Source organism: Rhinolophus sinicus, linkage group LG15 (genome assembly GCF_036562045.2).
Source record: "Rhinolophus sinicus isolate RSC01 linkage group LG15, ASM3656204v1, whole genome shotgun sequence".
NCBI lineage: Eukaryota > Metazoa > Chordata > Mammalia > Chiroptera > Rhinolophidae > Rhinolophus > Rhinolophus sinicus.
The window spans coordinates 40,541,726-40,561,325 of record NC_133764.1 but is presented as its reverse complement, the minus strand read 5'-3'; the positions used below and the strand labels follow the sequence as shown (position 1 = coordinate 40,561,325).

General features: G+C 61.2%; 3 protein-coding genes across 11 annotated transcripts; 2 read left to right on the top strand and 1 right to left on the bottom strand.

Moving 5' to 3' along the window:
• Nucleotides 1-140: 140 nt before the first annotated feature.
• Nucleotides 141-6,860, top strand: PCYT2 (phosphate cytidylyltransferase 2, ethanolamine). Of its 2 annotated transcripts, XM_019735648.2 has the most exons (13): nucleotides 143-312; nucleotides 2,207-2,295; nucleotides 2,594-2,755; nucleotides 2,995-3,061; nucleotides 3,648-3,732; nucleotides 3,839-3,883; nucleotides 4,548-4,686; nucleotides 4,880-4,962; nucleotides 5,194-5,271; nucleotides 5,448-5,513; nucleotides 5,668-5,733; nucleotides 5,918-6,006; nucleotides 6,087-6,860. In XM_019735648.2, the coding sequence occupies exons 1-13, from the start codon at nucleotides 224-226 to the stop codon at nucleotides 6,196-6,198; spliced, it is 1,170 nt and encodes a 389-aa protein (XP_019591207.1). In that variant the 5' UTR covers nucleotides 143-223; the 3' UTR covers nucleotides 6,199-6,860. The 2 variants fall into 2 exon arrangements, with proteins under 2 accessions (XP_074177010.1, XP_019591207.1); XM_074320909.1 differs by lacking the exon at nucleotides 2,594-2,755 and having other exon boundaries at nucleotides 141-312.
• Nucleotides 6,861-8,731: 1,871 nt separating this feature from the next.
• Nucleotides 8,732-15,791, bottom strand: ANAPC11 (anaphase promoting complex subunit 11). Of its 8 annotated transcripts, none has more exons than XM_074320908.1 (4): nucleotides 15,717-15,791; nucleotides 15,092-15,211; nucleotides 9,205-9,512; nucleotides 8,732-9,011 (listed from the first exon to the last, which is right to left on the bottom strand). In XM_074320908.1, exons 2-4 carry the CDS (start codon nucleotides 15,198-15,200, stop codon nucleotides 8,883-8,885), a joined length of 546 nt encoding a protein of 181 aa, XP_074177009.1. In that variant the 5' UTR covers nucleotides 15,201-15,211; nucleotides 15,717-15,791; the 3' UTR covers nucleotides 8,732-8,882. The 8 variants fall into 8 exon arrangements, with proteins under 8 accessions (XP_074177009.1, XP_074177006.1, XP_074177008.1 ...); XM_074320905.1 differs by lacking the exon at nucleotides 15,717-15,791 and adding an exon at nucleotides 15,524-15,668; XM_074320907.1 differs by lacking the exon at nucleotides 15,717-15,791 and adding an exon at nucleotides 15,497-15,640.
• Nucleotides 15,742-19,600, top strand: ALYREF (Aly/REF export factor). Its single transcript, XM_074320904.1, has 6 exons — nucleotides 15,742-16,145; nucleotides 16,583-16,714; nucleotides 18,137-18,284; nucleotides 18,849-18,912; nucleotides 19,012-19,186; nucleotides 19,279-19,600. Exons 1-6 carry the CDS (start codon nucleotides 15,909-15,911, stop codon nucleotides 19,291-19,293), a joined length of 771 nt encoding a protein of 256 aa, XP_074177005.1. The 5' UTR covers nucleotides 15,742-15,908; the 3' UTR covers nucleotides 19,294-19,600.

The window sequence follows — 19,600 nt, the reverse complement described above, 5'->3', positions numbered from 1 at the left end:
CGTGTGCACGCCATTGGTCGCGCGTGCGCAGGGGAGGCGGGACTCGGTTCTGCCAAGGTCGGTCGCCCACGTTATTGGCCGCGCGCTATGGGTGGGCGGGGCGCCGCTCGCCATTGGTTGGGTGCGGCTGGTGAGGCCCGCGTGATGGCGCGTGCGCAGGGAAGGCGGAGGCCAGCAGCTCGGAGTCGCGGAGCTGGCCGAGCCGCGCCGCTGCTGGGGCGACATGATCCGAAACGGGCACGGGGCGTTGGGCGGCGCGGAGCGGCCAGGCCCGGGAGGCAGACGTGACGTGCGGGTGTGGTGCGACGGCTGGTGAGCGCGGTGGGCGTTGGCGGGTGGGGGGGCCGCTGCGCTGCAGCCGGAGACGCCTGTGAGCCGGCCTTCCCCGGGCCCGGGATAGGCGGTCAATAGCGGGGAGTCAGGGGGGCAGCAGGCGGCGGGCTCGGCCTGCCTGGGTCCGGAGGTCTCCTGGGACTAGGGATCACCCCCACCGCGGGCAGCCCGTCGTGCGGGTCCCACGCCGGAGGCCGGGCCTGCTGGCCCAGCACTGGGGACTTTTGAGAAACGCCTTTCCCTAAGGCGCTCTTTCCCTGACGTTTGCCAGTAAGCCGAGCCAGGCACACCCGCCCAGCCCAGCTCCTGTGAGGAGGTGGCAACAGTTGTGTGCATCTCCTCTGATGAGCTGATTTAATCGTTTCAGTGCCATCAGGACCGCGCTCCCTCCGAAGGAGCCGGGCGCCCAACTGTCTTCCTGGTGTCAGGTTCCTCAGCTTGCCCAGCACAAGACCACAGAGGTGCTCTTAGGTGTCCAGGCAGTGTCCGCGCACCGGAATTGCCTCTATCCAGGAGCCTCAGCGAAGCCCACAGCTCCTGGGTGTCCCCCCCTCCCCGCCCCGGGAGGGTTACATGCCCATCCGTCCTCTTTTCTGGCAAGCCAGACAGCGAGGGTTGTTTGAAGATGGGTGGGGCTGCCAACTGATAACTTGTCACTTTCCATGCTTTCTCAGACCTTTACTTGAGGGAAGCAGAGAAAGAAACGCCACTACCTGGACAGCCCAGGGCTTCAGAGGAGAGCACACGAGGCTGTGCCTGAATTACCTTGGGGAGAGGGAGCCTGGCTTCGTGTCAGTGGACTCTGACCTTGGCCCTAGTCAGGCTGCAGCCATAAGGCCACCGTGACTGGGACACACCCTGGACCCAGTGCCACCCTGCCTTCTGTGCATCCCCTGGCCCAGCCCGTCCAGTGGGCACAGGGGTCGGCCTGGCTGCTGGATTTAGACTTCCCTCTTCCCTTATCCCAGGGCCAGGGCCCTGTGACCCCCCAGGCTTATCTGCTGGGGCCTGCTGTGCTGAGATAGGGGTAGCAGGTGGTGGTGAGTAGAACGGCTCTGTACACCCAGTGGCCTGGGTCTCCTGGAGAAGCAGGGACAGCTTTGCCCACTCAGAAGGTAATGTGAGGCTGGAAGGGGCAGAGCGAGGATTGCCCATCTTGGGTCCTGCAGAGAAGTGTGTGGGTTCTCCCCAGAGCACATAGAGCATGTGGGGAGCCACGCCTTACAATGGGTTCTCCCCAGGGCACATAGAGCACGTGGGAACCCACGCTGCACACTGGGTTAAGTTCACCCTTAACCAGGCCTGATTTGAGGATAGAGTCTCTAGAACCAGGGGGTAGGGAGTGGCTGTTGGCCCCTGACAGCACGTGTCACTGAGTTTCTGGAGGCCGCAGCAGATGAGCAGGATTTCCAAAGCTAGTGATTGCTGTTGCGCATTGGCTGGACTTTGCTTCGTGTTGGCCCCAGGGACTGTCCACCTGTCTTCAGGGCAGTAAAGCATTTAGCCCACCCCTGAATTAATGCCGAATTGACACAGTTTCTTCTACAGCTTAAAGGGACTCCCCGTGGTGCTTTGCATGAGGGGTGGGAGCAGGGCGGCTACGGGCGAGCACCATCCCCTGTGCTCTCCAGCCCTTGGATCCGCAGGCCTTGTCACTGGGCACAGCCAGATGCCCGCCACGCTTGCTGAATCTGGCCCTGGGCCCAGGGAACAGTGGTAGGACAAGCTAAGTGCCCGCCTCCCCTCTGAAAGCCCAGGCCCAGCCGGACCTGAGGAGCAGTTCCCAGGGGCTGCTTCTCAGAGGGCTTAAGCCGCAGACGAGCCAGGCTGTGCCCTCTAGCTGCCCAGGGACTGACCCCCGCCCTCTCCACAGCTATGACATGGTGCATTATGGCCACTCGAACCAGCTGCGCCAGGCACGGGCCATGGGCGACTACCTCATCGTGGGCGTGCACACTGACGGTAAGCTGGGGCTGCCACGCCCACCCTCCACCACCACCTCCCTCACCCCCGTGCCCACCTGGGGGCTGCCCTGCTGACTGAGACCCTGCAGGACCTAATTGTCAGAGGGAACCCTCAATCTGGAACTTTGGTTGTTGATGGGACTGTGTGGTTATCCAGCAAACCTGTACTGAGTGGCTGGGCTGCACCATGGACAGGGCAGTGGCCACTCGAGTGTGGGAGAGTGTTGCTAAGATGGGGCTGCAGCCCTGCCCTCCGTGGGTCATCGTTTCCTCCTCGCCCTCATCTCTGGCCCTAGAGGAGATCTCCAAGCATAAGGGACCCCCAGTATTCACGCAGGAGGAGAGGTACAAGATGGTGCAGGCCATCAAGTGGGTGGACGAAGTGGTGCCAGCAGCTCCCTATGTCACCACGCTGGAAACACTGGACAAGTACAGCTGCGACTTCTGTGTCCACGGCAGTGAGTGGGCCGGGCTGGGGCTCCAGTGGTCTGGGTACTCAGGGCGGGCTTAGGATCAGACCGAAGTGCTGGGCCTCTACACTTTGGGGATCACCAAGCCCTTTGGGGACCTGAGAACATTCTGGGTTCTTCCCCAGAAACGAGCCCACGTCACTGGGGCAGACCTGGGATGTGGGCCCTGAAGGTCTTGGTGACTTTGGGTTAACAATCCTTGTTTCTACATGCGTGTCACCCCTTAGATGACATCACACTGACCGTGGACGGCCGGGACACCTATGAGGAAGTGAAGCAGGCTGGGAGGTACAGGTGAGCCCCGCTACGGCCCCTCTACGGCCCCCTTCTGAGCACCGGGACTCAATACTGCCCTCGAGCTTTTTCTGTTCCTCGTGACCATGGCTGGCACTGGGGGGCACTGTGCTGCGTGGCATCGGAGACGTGTGCTGTCTGTGTGGTGGCCGTGGGCTGTGGACAGCTGGCTAGCAATGGAAAAGTGAAGATGCGACCGGAAGCTGGGTTTTACTTTATTAACTTGAACTTAAACAGCCAGCGTGGCCAGCGGCTCCTGCATGGGACAGTGCAGCCTGGAAGTCCCTTGGCAGAGAACATACAGTGGGGCAGGACCTGGGTGTCAGACAGTGGGCAAAAGGGGGACCAGCACCGCCACCACCCCAACACTGCACGCTTGGGGTGTAGCAATGCTTTCCCTTTGTCCGTCATTTCCGTTAGTTGATAAAAGGTCGGTGGCCGTCCCTACCCTCCTGGTCCCGGTTTCCGTTGGAGCCGAGAGCAGTGAGGAGAAGCAGGCCTGTGCACAGCACAGCCGGGGCCTGGTTGCCCTTACAAGGGGTCAGCTGAGAGCTCTGGTCACACCAGTCACCACCTCTGTCCCCAGAGAGTGCAGGCGCACCCAGGGTGTGTCCACCACGGACCTCGTCGGCCGCATGCTGCTGGTGACCAAAGCCCATCACCGTGGCCAAGTGAGTGATGGGACAGGGGCAGGGTCTCTGAGGTCCCAGCCTGAGGAAACTGTTGGGAGGGAAGGTGAGAGCACCCACCCTGCCTGCCTTTGCCCCTTCTGTGCAGGAGATGTCCTCCGAGTACCGGGAATACGCAGACAGCTTTGGAAAGGTGAGTGTTGCCCGAGCCGCACCTGCCACCCTGCTTCCTGCCTTTGGGGCTGACCGGGTACAGACAGCCAGGTTTGGCCGGCAGACCAATCCCGGCGGCCACTGCCCGGAAGCAGAGCAAGGACTTTGCACCTGGTGACAGGTGGTCTCTAACCAGGTGGCCTAGCCCTCTCTGCCTTTTAGCTCCCTCACCTGACACCTGCCAGGGAGACACTTTTCTCAGAAGTCTCCTCCCAGGTGACCACACAGTGGCCTCAGGGTGTGGGGTTCCCTTGAGGGAGGGCTGTGTCCACTGGCCTCCCTCCTGGCAGGCCAGAGGCTGGACCAGGGTGCTGGTGGCTGCAGTGCCTGCTATGGCCACGGGGTGGAGCCACAGCCCCACCCAGCCTGGCGGTGGTGTGGACCCGGCAGGCACTGCCACCCAGCCCTTGGTGTCCCTGCCAAAGTCACCTGCCCTGACACAGCACGAGCGAGTGAGGGAGTGAGCTGGCAGGCCGCAGCCTGGGGTGAAAAGTCCTGGACTGTGACCCCACACCTGCTCCCTCTGTCCCACACTGTGCCTGCCCAAGCAGACAGACAGGCCTGTGCAGGCAGCCCCAGGCTGAGAAGAGGGGCTCGAGTGGGCGCTGGTGAGGGACGTGCTGACCTGACCTCTTGGCTTATAGTGCCCAGGGGGACGGAACCCCTGGACGGGGGTGTCCCAGTTTCTGCAGACATCCCAGAAGATCATCCAATTTGCTTCTGGGAAGGAGCCCCAGCCAGGCGACACCATCATTTATGTGGCCGGCGCCTTTGACCTGTTCCGTATCCTCCAGAACTGGGAGTGTCGTCCCAGACCTTTCCTCTCCACGTCCATACCTGCCCCAGAAGGCTGCGGGCCGGTGGGGCCCCTGGACAGCAGTGGGTGCAGGGGCATGGCCGTTGGAAAGGGGGCTGCGGCAGGCGGGTGGAGGGTGGCTGCTCCTGTCCGATTACTTGCTCCTGAACCCAAGCACAGACATCGGGCACGTGGACTTCCTGGAAAAGGTGCATGGCCTGGCAGAGAGGCCCTATGTCATCGCTGGCTTACACTTTGACCAGGTCTCAGCCCCCTCCCTGGGCAGCTGGTCATGGGGCCTCGGGGGCTCCTCGGGTTGAGGGTGGGCACAGGTGGCCCTGGGGATGAGCCCCAGATGCTGACAGGCAGAGGAGATGAGCTGCGGCCTCTTCCTGGGGCAGGCTGGTACCGTCTGGGGCTTCCCCACCCTGGCGGGGGCCCCACGAGAAACTGCTGGGAGGGTGCCTGCTGACCCGTCCCCGCTCTGGCCTTAGGAGGTCAACCACTACAAGGGAAAGAACTACCCCATCATGAACCTGCATGAGCGAACCCTGAGCGTGCTGGCCTGCCGGGTAAGTGCTGGGTGGGTGGGCGGGTGGGGCAGGGGCAGGAGACAGCCCGCCCACCGTGCTACCTCGCAGAGTCTCTTTTCCGCACTGGCAGCCTTGGCTGGCGTTTAGGGTCATGTCCCACCACTGTGCAGCCTGGTCGGGTCCTGGCTAACCCGCTGTGTTCCCTGTCCCCACAGTACGTGTCAGAAGTGGTGATTGGGGCCCCATACTCGGTCACAGCAGAGCTCCTGGATCACTTCAAGGTGAGACTCCCGATGGCTGGCCCCAGGGAGGGCTGGGCTGAGGCAGAGGCCAGGCAGTGGACAGTGGCTGTGGCTGCCTCCTTGGTGGGGCCCTCTAAGGGTAAGAGCCATGTGGGGTGCGGGGAGGGCTCCTTGACCCCTACTCCCTCTGCAGGTGGACCTGGTGTGTCACGGGAAGACGGAAATTGTGCCTGACAAGGACGGCTCGGACCCCTACCAGGTGGGTATGCTGGGCCCGAGCCTCTGGCACCTGTCTAGGAAATGGTCTCAGGAGGCAGGCTGCTGACGAGCGGGAGTAACTGCCCCACTGCCCCGGGGTGGGGACCCAATGGGCCAGGGCAGCCAGGCAGTCTCCTTGGGGTCTGGAGGAGCGCCGTCATCTCCCCTTCCTCCCCGGCCTCCAGGAGCCCAAGAGAAGGGGCATCTTCTGTCAGATCGACAGTGGGAGCGACCTCACCACAGACCTCATCGTGCAGCGTATCATCAAAAACAGGTGAGGTGTCCTGGGTGGTGGGGCACATGGAGCTGAGGCCCCGGGTAGGGCGCACAGCTCACCCCACACCCGGCCCCCAGGCTGGAGTACGAGGCTCGGAACCAGAAGAAGGAGGCGAAGGAGCTGGCCTTCCTGGAGGCCATGAGGCAGCAGGAGTCGCGGCCCGAGAGGGAGAGCGACGGCGACTTCTGACGGAGGGGGCCTGTCAGCAGGAGCCCTGGAGCGTGGCCCTCCCTGCTCTGCTTCCCACGTGTGCATCCAGAGTTCGGCTCACATGGTTTTGAATGGAGCTGCAGTGTCCCCCCTCTAACCGGCCTGGCCTTGGAAGGACTGGCGTGGAGTACACCGCCTCCCACCCCTGCCTACGAGGCATCTGGCTTGCAGCGCCCTTACCCCCTTCCCGCTAAGTTGCGCAGGAGTCCAGCACTGGAGCAGCCCAGAGGGCAGGGTGAGCAGAGGCACCTCCGAGCGGAGGGCACCGCCCTGCATGCCAAGGAAGGCCCCGCTTCCATCGTGGTCCCACTGCTTCTCCCCCAGTCTGCCCCATGGGAGGTTCCTGCTGACCAGGATACCCCCTGCCAGCTGGCACTGGGTGGCACTTCCTGCCCATCCAGCTTGGGGGGAGCCCATTTCAGGGAAACTGATTCGAAGGCCCCACATTTCCTCAGGATTCAGACCAGGCCACCTGCTGCACAGGCAGCCTCTGCCACACAGTGTGTCCCTGGTGCCCCAGGGCCTGGCTCCAGGACCCTGCCCCCCTGTGCCCAGGCCAGCCTCCTGCTCTCCCCACAGACTCTTCTCGATTCTGTACATAACAGTGCTGTACAACCAAATACACCTGGTGGGAGGCTCTGTGTCAGGCTGTCATCCCTGCTCAGGACTGGGGAACCCACTTCCTTGGCCCCTGCTCCCCACCACTCACCCAACAGCGAGGGCATCGGCAGACAGCCAGGCAGTGAGGAAGCACCCTGATCTAAACCCCCGAGCCCCTCAGGCCTCGGTCTGTCACCAGGAGGATGAGAGGCTCAGTCCCCACAGCTCTGCCCAGAGCTGGGCTGGGCTCCCCAGCGGGGCCCACTGAATCTCTGGGGCTCCCGCACAGAAGTCAGCCTGCGTGGAACAGCCCCACAGCTGTATGGTGTTGACCCAGTCCCTTTGTGGGGTGGGGCAGGCAATGGCTGGGTTGGTCTTCTGTTCAGAAGTGAGGATTGCGATGGTGTTTGTCAGCCCCTCCTCCTTCCCTCCAGAATGGTCTCTGCCCTTCAGCTCCTGGGTCGGGGGCATCCTGTAGCCTGGTCCCATGGGAGCCCAGGGCCAGCGTTCTCTCTAGTATGAAGTGGGCCTGTTCTTTCCGTTTCACTGTTCTGGAGGTTGAACTGAGAACCCTTGCGGGAAACTGAAGCAAGGAGCCCAGGAAGGTTGACACACATCCCCGACTGGGTGGCCACCACCCACTTTCCTGTCCTCCCTCCAAAGTTGGGGGCACTACACTGTGAGGCTCAGGGCTCTCCCTGCAACCTGCCCCATCTGGGCTCCCAAACCTCAGGAGGCCTGTGCTGCAGGACCTGCCCACACTCAGACCCCTAAGCTGAGGGACCAGCCAGTCCCCCCTAGACTCATGGGGGAGGACGGAGAGCAGCCAGCAGGCTCCTCATGATACTAGTCAGCCGTAGGCCTGCTGTGTGGTACCCTGAGGCAGGTGCTGCCCCCAAGCAGCAGCCAGTGAGCCCCGGCTGGGCCACAGGTGGAGGTTCAGGGCCAGGGGGTCTGGAAGGTCATCACCCCTGGACACACATCTACCCAGGTGCAATGGGATTATGAGTTCCACCCACAGCTTCTGAGCACAGGGCTCCCCGAGGCCCAGCTGGCCTTTGCTCCATGGGGTGGGGGGACACCCCGCCAGACAGGCCTGGGACCTCTGGGACCAGGGTTCCAGCTTTCACTTAGCCACTTGCCAGAGGGAAACTCAGAGGCGGCCTGGTGGGGGCAGGGCAAGGATAGCAGTAATGAGCCTGAGGTGGGGCCCAGTGCTGGGAGTGGTGGCCCACACAGCCCACCGCCCTCCTCCAGGCCAGGCAGCACCGCAGTTGTGGGGAGGGATGAACAGCTCCCAGGAGGCCAGCTGCTGGGCACCAGCTGCATCCAGCTTTGTCAGTTGGCAGGAGGGCCTCGGGGCAGCTCCTGCTCATCTCGGAGCTGCACCACTGGCTGCCCCTCCTCCCTGGGCCAGCTGGTTCATTGGGCACCACACCCGATGCATTGGGCTCTGCACAGTATTTTGAGGTAGTGGGGGAGTTATCCAAGAAAGAGTGACCCCAGGAGCTGCCCCTCTAGTAAGGGAGAACTTTGGCCTCAAGAAACCCGGATTTGAGGCGGGGGGCACCTGGATGGGGTGGTTAGGGGGCCACCTGTAGCAGGACAGACGCTGGAGCTGGCTGAGTAACCTCATGGCTAGTGGGGACAAGCACCGGACTGGAAAGGTCGGATGGAGAGCAGTCTCTGGCCGACGGGGTGGGGGCTCTAGAAGGCTTCCAGGGTGAGGTGAGGCTGGGGACCGAAGAACGTTCGCAGCAGCATTTCTGGAGCAGTGGGGTTTGGGGTGCTCCTGTGCAGGGTGTTTCAGGCGAGCTCCAGGCCTGGTAAGGGTCAGGCCCTGTGGTTTGGGGGCAAAATCAGTTTAGAGACTGACAGGGCCCTGCCCCCTCCAACAGCGCCCACACTCAAGCCTGGAGCACTAGGTATTTATTCATTTAGCCATTTACTGTGGAGATGGGGTGGGCAGCGCTGGGCGCCATCTCGAGCCCCAGGGGGTTCTGAGGGTGCGTGCCGGGGATACCCGCAGGGAGACAAGCGACGTCCAGGTGTCAGGTGGCGCCTCACGCGCTGCGACAGTCCGTGGCTCGTAGCGACAGGAAGACGTCCGCCTTGCACTGGAAGGTGGCTCGTCCGTCGGGTAGCGGTTGGCAGCTATGCAGGTTGGGGGTAACGTCCTTGACGCAGACGGTCTGCGGGCAGAAGGACGCTGAGGGGGCGGCCTGCACGCCCCATCCCTCATCCCCCCCAGCGCCCCGCACCCCATCCCGCTCTGCGCCCCCCATTGCCTGTGTCCCCTTTCCCACCCTCCCGCACTCTTCTGCCCCTCATCCTACCGTCCCCATCTCACCCTCCAATGCCCCGCGCCCCCGCCCCCGCACTCACGGGGCTCCGCAGGCTGGGGCGCAGCTCTGGGAAGGCATCGGCCCGGCCCAAGGGTCCCGTGCCCACGGGGGGCTCCGAGCGCCGCGCGTACTGGGACCCACGGAAGCCGGACAGCAGCCCCGCAGCGCGGCCTACGGAGTAGGAGTTGGGCTTTGCCGCCTGCTTGTACCACGCGAGGGCGGGCGGTGCCAGAAGCAGGCACAGCGCCAGGGCGGCAGCCACCAGCGTCGCGAGTTGGGCCATGAAGACGGAGCGGCACGGGCGTCGGGGCTCGGAGCTGCGGCAGCCGTAGCCGGGGCGCCTTATATCTGCGGTGGGGACGGGGCGGGGCGGGAGTGAGGGGCGCGGGGGTGGTGCCGCGGACCGTCGGCCTCCTCAGGCAGGCGCAGGTCACTGCTTGAGGCGCTGATGAGTCCAGCGCTTAGTGGGAGGCGGGCTCCCACCCCCGCCAGCTGTCCTGTTTCCAGCCCTGTCTGGGGCTACTAGGAGGGGGCGCCCAGGCCGCTCCCACGGCTCCCAGCCTGGCACCATGGGGCCTCAGAGCAAGGGCGAGTGGGGCTGCACTGAACCCTCAACCAACCTGAGGGCGCCCCAGCCCTAAGGGTCACCACTCAGAGGTCCCCAGGGCTCATGAAGCTGGAGAGAGAACCACTGGCTACACTGCCCAGGGTACAATTTCTCCCATTCTAAAGTGGAGCTGACCCCAACGGCAGGGCGTCTGGAGAAGAATCAGTCTGGGCTGGCCTGGGGGCCACAGTGTTTCATGCCCAAGGGGGAAAGTTCTATCAATAGGGCTGCTGCTGGCAGAGAGGGGGGAGCAAGGGTTGGGGGGGCAGCAAGGCCCAACCTCTGGAAACTGAGTCAAGGGGTGGCCCAGGAGATCCGAGGTCCCTGGGGTGGGTAGCCTCAGGAGCTTGGGGCCTCTCTGCAGTCACCCTACACACTGGTCCACACTCTGGGACTGGCCTCAGGGAAGGAACATGTCACTGCCCAGCAGAAGTTCATTTACTGAAACTCCGCTATATGCCAGCGTCCAGATGAACTGACCCAGGTCCTGACTGAAGCCACAGCTGTGTGGGAGAACGGAGCTGGTGGCAGGGTAGTCAGGATGGCTCACTGGGGGACAAGGAGGGGAGGACAGGGAAGAGGTCTACAAAGGTGGGTGGTGTGACCCTGTCCTCTGGGGAGGGGGCTGGGGAGGGTATGGGGTTCTGCGCTTCCTGGGAGAAGATAGATGGCTGGACTCTGGGTGTGTGCAGGGCCTGCTGGGGGGCTGTGTCCAGCTCAAGGGTACCAAGCTGGCCCTGAGACCAGGATGGAACCCAGGGAAGTTCTGATGAGTCCCAGTGCAGGAAGTGGGGATTGCCCCCAAGAGGACGCTGTGACCTGGGGCAGGCTAGGAAGCCCTCAGGGCTGAGCACCTATCCCAAAGGGTGAGTGAAAAGCTGGGGAGGCTGGGTCCCCATGGGCACTTCCTATCACAGGAATTCCCCAGGGAAGGCGGAAGTGCAGGGGGCAGGTCAGGATGAGGTCAGAAAGCTGCAGCCACCCAGTGGGGTCCTCTGCAGCCCTGGCCTACCTCCCTCTCCTGAACCCCTCGTGACTCCCGAGATCTGGACACACTGTAGACAGAAAGGCTCCGAGAAGAGTGGCTGCCCAGAACCCAGGGCCTGACAGGGTGTGGGGGTGGGAGGGCCGGCCGCCAGCTGCCCCTCAGCAGCTCACTCAGGCGCCCTTCCTCATGCTCCCCATATGTCCCGGTCACAAGGTGTCTTCCTTTGGGTGTGTCCTGCCCAGGATAGCAACCAGCGAGGGGACCCTGCAGCTGGGTTTCTGGACAAGGGGCACTTGACCTCAGGGTTCCGTGAGGGCCTCCTTTCCTCCAGGCAGGAGGCAGGGCCTGCCCCTCCGATGAACTGCCCTGTCTTCTGTCTTGGCGGCTCAGGACAGGCGACAGAAGGGGTTACCATGGGGCACAGGGGAGCAACCCCAGAGGGCCATGGAGAACGGACATGCTCACAGGACATGCAGCCTACAGCAGTCTCCCCCCCAGAAGATGCCCGCCCAATGTGTGGGGCTGGGCCTGTGGCCCCCCCCAGAGCTCCTCCCCATCAGGTGAGAAGCTGGCCGACGGGCCATGGGTCTCCGCACCATGGTTCCTTCACTGTCCCCTTGGCTGAACATTGTGGGGCCTTTGCACCGCCAGGCCTCCCAGCCCCCTGCGCAGGCAGCCACGCCTGCCCCAGGCTCTTCCTGTGGATCCTGCGCTCCTTGGCCTCCCACAGTGTGACTCAGACATGTTTATTCATGAGTTTTCAAATCAACGCACAGCACACACGGAGGCCACGTCAGCGCCAAGACGACAGGCAACCAGAGGCCTCGGGCGAGGCTCGGGCAGTTTAATGAGCTCTACTTATTGGCTGAGCGGCGGCGGCGGCGGTGGTGGTGGCGGCGGCGGCGGCGGTCCTCATCTCATGGCGGGCGCGCGGGGCGGGCGCTCACTCCTTGAACTTCCATTCCTGCCGGCACATGGGGCAGTGCTGCTGCACCTGCTGCGCGTTGAGCCACTTCAGGATGCAGTGCATGTGGAAGCAGTGCGAGCACTGGCCCCACACCAGCGGGCAGTCGTCGCCGGGCACCTTGCCTGCACGGGACAGGGACAGGGACAAGGCCACGGCGGGCTCACAGACAGCCCGGGGCTGGCACGGCCGCGCCTCCGCAAGGCCTGGGGGGGGGGCAGGAGCAGCTCAGGGCGCCCAGTGGCAGGGGCAGCGTGCCTGCCTGCGCCTGGCCACGTGACCTGTGATGCAAGAAGGCTGCACTGTCACTGTCACGTTGCGGTGCCTGCTGAGGACACGCACACCGCAGCTCGCACACTGCCGTCCGTGCCTAGCCTGTTATAGGCCGGCTGTGAGCACAGCGCTACCCGCCATCTCAGCCGTTTCTAGCCTGAAAAGGTCCCACCTCCAATGCCCAGACACACGCTGCCGGCTCCTGGGAGGCTGCATCTATGGACAGGACACGCCACACGGCCCGTGCTCCAGACACGAGCGTCCCTCTGATTTCCCAGATTCTAGAAAACCCTGTCAGTCAGCGGTGCCAGCAGCGCACAGTGACCTCCCCAGGCCTCCCGAGCAGGGTCCCCATGGACATCCAAGAACTGACGCTCGCTGCTTCCACCCTGTCCTGGGGTGCCTTTCCCCCATGTCACTGCCTTGGGGGCCCTCTATACTTAGCGAGCGGTAGCTACATCCAGAGGTCACTGCTGCACAAACACAAGGGACCTCAGAGAAAAGCCAGGCCCAGTGACCAGGGACATCTTCTCCAGGCAGCAGCTCCATTTGCAACACGTGTCTTAGGTGCCGAGGACAGAAACTGTCTTCGGACTCGTGACCACAGGGCCAGGCCTGGCCGCCATTCGTGACACCAAACATGGGGTTGCGTGATCCTGCAGCACGTTAAACAAATAACACTACGGCCGAGCCATAAAACAATGCTCCCAAAACCCCACTTAGCGACAGCTTGTACAGAACAAGGGGCTAGGAACACGGCCTGCACTCTCCTCCAGCCCCTCAGCACTCTGCAGCCTCCATGTCACCCCATCTCAGACCGGCGGCCGGGGTGGGTGCTGGGTCAGGGACAAACGTGGGCTCCTAAGTACGCTTCAGGGTCTGCTGAGCACGCACAGTCCCCGCCCAGAGGGCACAGCCATCCACCAAGTGACGAGGTAAGAGTGGCCACCGCTCCACCTTCTCACTTGCTTGTTCGCGCCAGTGGTTCTCAACCTTTTAAAAATCCTTTCTATACCAAAAACGTCCCTTGTTTCCTGAGCTTTTATGACAAAACTACCAGAAAATTATGTGCTCAGCAAATACAAAACATGTCACTCACTCTCCTTCCCAGGCCTGTGTCAGGAGCCCACACTGTGTGACACCTGATTTAGATTAGTTCCCACCTCGGGCCTTTCCAACCTCAGAAGAAAGAACGCCCCTTGGAATCACCGTATAAAAATGAGAGTCCTTTACAAATAGAGGATGGAAAACCGTGAACAGGAGCCTGGTAGCCGCCTGGTGGGGCACCCGGCCACCCAGCCACTGCTGCAGAGCACGTGGACAGAGAAACCTGCCGGGGGCACGTGATGAGCGCACGAGCACCAGGTCGGTGACTCCCCCAAAGGCCTGCTAGTGTCTTGATGGAAGCCCTAATTTTAGTTAAAACACCCCTCAACAAGACTGACTCCCAGAGCCCTCAGGGACACGGGGCGGGTTTATCGTAGGCTCAGAGGCTGTCGCTCCCCACAGGAGTTCCACTTGAGCCACAGAAACCCAGTGCCACCTCATCTGTACAGAAAGCACCTCATTCTCATCAGGCACCTTGAACTTGACAACTGGCTCACTCCACAGGGTCCAAGGCTCAAACTCTGAACCGCTACTCTCGCAGCTGGCAGGCCCACAGGCGGAGATGCCCAGCCACAGGCCCAGCTGGAATAGTACTGGCGGGCTCCTCAGGCAGTGCGGGCCCATTGGTGCCATCTTTATACAGGCTCACTAGCTCACATCGACCAAGGGCACAGCCACAAAAATGCTTTTGAGGCCTTTTCAGAAAGTAACAATCTGTTGCATAGAAAGTTGCAAGGATTTGCTCCTTCAGGGTCTCACTGCCTCTGCAGTACCCTCAGGAATGGCGATTTAAAAATAGATTAAATCAAACCAAACCTTGTGCATCGCTCTTCTCATTAAGTGAAACCTGATCAAGTAGAGCCAATCAATGACTTTCTAAGAATAAGTCCCACCCAGTTGATGAAATCAGGATGGATTGATTCCTGGGTAATGGGATCTCCTTTCAGCCAAAGCAGATATAAAGATTAAGCCTAGAAGAAAAAAGTATTTGCACTAAAAGTCCATGGTTTACATTTCACTGTAAGAAGCAAAGCACTGTCACTGTTCTGGGCACTCACGTAGCCCCCACGAAGGCCTGGTCATTCACAGGCAGTGAGGAGCTCCTCAGGAGTCCCCAAGCCCCCCTTTTCCTCTTGGGACCGCCCTTGTACCCTAGACAAAGCCTTGACCCTTGCTTCTGCTTTGGGTTCACTTGGGTCTGACTAAAAAACTCAATTCATTGGTGCAAAAATCTGCTTTTGACCTAAATATATAATCAAACATTTCTACTTCACAGAACATACTGCCGACAAAGGAACAGGGCAAAAGACATCACAAAGAAGAAATCCAACAACACCTGATGGTAGGCACTGTGCAAGGTGACACATGGGTTTCCTAAAGGAGTCAGGTGTCTTTAAAGGGGAGAGAGGGGCGGGGGAAGGGCTGTTGTAAATAGCTAAGGAGCATAGTAATGAAATGGGGAGTCCTGGTTCAGACCACTTGGGGAAGCAGATATTTGGGGACAACCGGAGAAATCTGAATGTGGACTAGGAATGGGCACAGATGACAGTAAGGAATTCTTAGGTTGTCTGATGTGACAACAGTAGCGTTACATTTAAATGCGACTGAGTGAGTGGGGGGAGGCAGCCCACGAAGTGAACATGGAAACGTTATTCACTGTTACTCCATGTGCTCAATGGAGGGGGTATCCTTCTAATATTCCTTTTCTTGTTTGAGAATTTTCAAATGAAAAGTTTTAATGCGTCTCTTTGTCCCCTGAGTTTCCCAGCCCAGTTTGATGATAAAAGGCTGTACTGTTTCTCCTTACAAAACTTTTCATGGTGTCTTGATACAAATATGGGCCCAAACCGCCTACCTTTTCTCTGCCAACTTTTCTTGAGAAAAGGGAGACCAAAACCCAGGGACTTTGTGCGGGTGTTTCTGGGGGAGACAGCACTGCAAGGCGAGTAAACAGAGCTCAAGAGACAGCGAGCACAGGGGACACTCACAGTCAGGGCAGCAGCCATTAAAGGCCATCCGGCAGATGCCGCAATTCTCGTCGTTGGCCACCCAGAGCCAAGTGGCCACGCCGTTCCAGCACTTAATCTTCACCTTCATGACGGTGGAGCCTGCGGGCGAGGGGAAGAGATCACCTGCTGCCCTTGGTCTGCAGAGCGACAGCATTTAGACACCAAACAAGGGCTGCTGCCCGAGGCAGAGGGTCGGCTCTGAGACACCCTTTCAGCCACCGAGAGGGGAAAAGGCGGCTACAGGGGACGCCCATGGGAGGACCGGAGCCCCGGGTGCTCGCCACGTACTCAGGGCATCTGCAAAAACCCGCCAAAGGGCGCGCTGGCTTTCGTTAATAACTGCCAGAACGTGCCATGCAGCACTTCTTGAAGGACATGACTAACTTGGGGGTGACGGACAGAGACTCGAACCTCGCTTGCTGTGAGTTCACGCGGGAAACCACCACCCAGCCGCAGGCGCCCAAGGGGAGGGGCGACGAGCCCCGTTCCGCCCCGCCCCCGCGCCCAAGCGGACTTAATCGCGCGCAGCACCGCCCGCCTTCAGTTGGCAGCGCCCGAGCCCGCGCGCGAAGGTACAAAAACTATCGCGGCCGTGGCCCGGGACCTGGTAGCGGAGCCCGCTGAACCCCGCGTCCCAGTGCGCACGCGCCGCCCCGACCCCCACCGCCTCCGCCTGCCTGCAGCCAATCGGCGGCCGCTCCGAGAACGCGGCACCGGAAGGCCCCGCGCGGCGCCGGAAGTGACGCGCCGGCGTGCTGACGCGCGGGCTCGAGCCGAGGCCGATTCCGCGCCCGCCATGGCCGACAAAATGGACATGTCTCTGGACGACATCATTAAGCTGAACCGGAGCCAGCGAGGCGGCCGCGGCGGGGGCCGGGGCCGCGGCCGGGCTGGCTCGCAGGGAGGCCGCGGCGGCGGAGCACAGGCCGCCGCGCGAGTGAGTCGGGGCGGCGGTCCCATGCGGAACCGGCCGGCCCTCGCCCGCGGCGCGGCGGGCGGCGGTGGCAGGAACCGACCGGCGCCCTACAGCAGGGTGAGTGCGGAGGCCGCCGGCGGGCCGCGGCGGGGGAGCGGAGCGGCGGGGCGGCGCGCGGCTAAGAGGGCGACGGGCCTGGCCGGGCGGGTGGGCGCGGGCGCTGGGCCGGGCGGGATGTCGCGCGCGGCCGGGCCAGGGAGGCGGACACCCTGCCGGCCTTTGTCTGGCCGCCGAGCCTCGTGGCGGCAGGGACTGAGGGGACGTTTTCCGCAGCCACACCGGCGGCGAGAAGTTAGTTGGAAAAGTCGCGGAACGTGGGGCCCCGGCAGGGTCGACTGCGGCTCGGCGCGGGCGGGAAGCGCAGGGCTTCAGGCCCCTTTTCGCACTTTTCTCCGGGCCCCGCTGGGAGAGGGTCTTCCAGTGGCAGTGAGGGCGAGGGAGAGCCCTGGAATGAGACTCACGGCTTTGCTTCTGTTGTGCTTTCCCCCCTTCAGCCAAAACAACTTCCTGACAAGTGGCAACATGACCTTTTCGACAGCGGCTTTGGGGGTGGCGCCGGCGTGGAGACCGGTGGGAAACTGCTGGTGTCCAATCTGGATTTCGGAGTGTCCGACGCTGACATACAGGTAAGAGACAGGATCCTGTCGGTCGGTAGTTGACCCACGCGGAATTGATGGTGTTTGGGATGTGGCCCTGAATCCCTTCCCACCTTAGGACATGGAGCCCCCCCAAGCACCCCAGGGCCAGCCACTGTGCCCTGTCAGGGGCTGCTGGCGTGGAGAGCCGAGGTCATGCTAGAGCTGAACCTGCGAGGAGTAGGTCCATTTGTGCTGGAAAACAGGCCCCCAGCGTAGTGTGAGGAGCCGCTGCCCTCCCTCACTAAAACCTGTTCCGTGAGTGAAGCTCTCTGCCAGAGCTTCCCGTTTCTAACAGGAAAAGACTGGTCAGACTTGCGTGGTTCCTGTGTTACTGATGGAGCTGGGCTGCTTGCTTGCTTTACTTTGTGCTCGTTTTCATGATTTGTTGAGAGGAGAAAGACTTCCCTCTCTGTAGAGGTGACAGCACAGAAGCAGGCCAGCGCATCTTTCTGGCTGTCGGCCTTGAGCCCTGTGTCTTCTTCCATGTGTCGTTCCACTCACCACCATCCCTCAGGTCTTGTTAGTAGCATGATTCGCCAACCCATCTTTGGTTGAAGCCTCTTCCCGTCCCCCCCCCGCCCCCGTTTTTCTTTTTCTTTTTTTGATTGAACCTCAAAGGCATTTAAACCTATTTTCTGGTTAAATGACAACATCTTGGGGGTCAGTCCTGGAGATGGCCGGGTCAGGGTTCTGGGCCTTCCTGGGTTCAATTTCCCAGAGCCCAGCTGTGGGAGGACAGAGCAAGGCTGGTGAGCACTCACAGTGTCTCAACACTTTTTTTAAGGTGGTTTCTGGCATCCACTGGAAACCGCTTTTGGTGAACTCCACTTCCCGCTGTGTGCCTGCGGCCGGAGTAGCCCCACACTCTGGGTTCCCTCTCCAACTCCCAGCCTGCCTGAGGTCAGGGCAGTTTCCATGGCAGCGCTTGACTTCAGACTTTGCGGCAGGCTTGAGTAGGAGGAGAGGGAAAGGTGAGCCAGAATCTGCCCTGGGGGAGGGGCTGGGTCAGGGCTCCCGAGTCAGGGTCCTTGGAGCTGGTCCACATGTCAGACGGCGCCCCTTGAGCTGTGGTCTTGGCCTTTGCTGTTTGTTGGCACAGTCCTTGGGTGTGTTGTACACTTTCCTTTGCTGAAAGAGATAGTGACCTCATCTCGTGCCCTTCACTGATGGGCTTTGCAGTCCTTCACCTGCATCGTGGTACAGATGTCAGGTCCCCAAGTTGGCAGGAGCCCTCAGGCCCAGCTGCTCCTGGAGGGGGCTGTCCCACCTGCCCCATCCTTGCCCCCATTTCCCACTACCACTGCCCTGCCCCCAGGGAAGTCCCCTCAAAGTAGCTCACACTTCCAGGGACTGTCCCTGGGCCAGCAGAAGGAAAAGAGCTCGCTGACAGTTGCTGTTTCCGACTCCCAGGAACTCTTTGCTGAGTTTGGCACTCTGAAGAAAGCGGCCGTGCACTACGACCGCTCCGGTCGCAGTCTGGGAACAGCCGACGTGCACTTTGAACGGAAGGCAGACGCCCTGAAAGCTATGAAACAGTACAACGGCGTCCCTCTGGATGGTGCGTTTGGGATTGGACCTAAGAAGACTGAGGGGCCACGCCTGGTTTGTGGAGTTGGGGCTGGCACCCGTCCATGCAGGAATATGGCTCCCCCTCTGGCTGAGGACACTTTGCACTCGCCCCTTTGTCTCGCTCCCACTCTGCCACTTCTCACGCTGCCCCATACATGTGGACCAACCTCTTGTGAACCCCCACCAGCAAGCTACATCCCTCCCCTCGTTCAGCTCCTTCGGAAGACTCACTCCTGTGAAGCCTTCTCAGCTGCCAGAGTACACCTCTGAGTGTGGGGCTGTAGTCGTAAACAAAGGTACCAGCTCTCCTCCTGGCAGGGCGCCCACACCGTTCCGCCCATGAGCAGCCTGGACACCTGACCAGACACCCTCCTAAGCTGGACTGAGGAGCGAGGAGGTGGTGGTGGGTTGTCGTCGGCGCCATCTCTTGTCGCGAGCGATCGAGACACGCACGGCCCCTTCCCAGTGCCTGCATGGAGACCGGGGCGTGGTGCCCTGGGTGGGCGTCAGAGGTCTCTAACAGGAACGTGCCCTCTTGTATTCTTTGCCACAGGCCGCCCCATGAACATTCAGCTCGTCACGTCACAGATTGACACACAGCGGAGACCGATACAGAGGTGAGTTCTGGGGCCTCAGGGCCGGGGTTGGCCTGTGGTGTGATCGCTCAGCCTGCGGGCCTGGCCATGTGTGTGAAGGAGTCTCCTTTCCCTCGCTAGTGTGAACAGAGGCGGGATGACTAGGAACCGTGGTTCTGGAGGATTTGGCGGCGGTGGCGCTCGGCGAGGTGCCCGTGGAGGCAGCCGGGGCAGAGGCAGAGGCACAGGCAGGAGTTCAAAGCAGCAGCTTTCCGCAGAGGAGTTGGACGCCCAGCTGGACGCTTACAATGCAAGAGTAAGTCTTAGATGGGCCAGAGTGGGGACCAGCCAAGACCGGGAGGGGTGACTAGGACCTCCTTTCGAGCAAGAACCTCTTTTCTCTTTCAGATGGACACCAGTTAAACAGACCAGCAAGCCTGTGCACAGGACAGGCTCCAGGCGGCTCGTCCATGCTCCCTGACGGGAGGGGCTGGCGGGCTGGGGCTGTGTGGCCAATGATGAAGTTTTCTCTTACGTTTTAAAATAGGATTTAAAACTCATGTAAAGGTTTTTTTTTCCCTTTTTTTTTTTTTTTTTTAAAAATTCTGTAACAGACCTGTTTTGTACTGAGTTATTTTTGGGATAAATTTTACTGGTTGCTGTTGTGGAGAAGGTGGCCTTTTCGCCTTCGCCATAATAAAGTAGAAGTGTGTGTAGAACTGGAACCGTC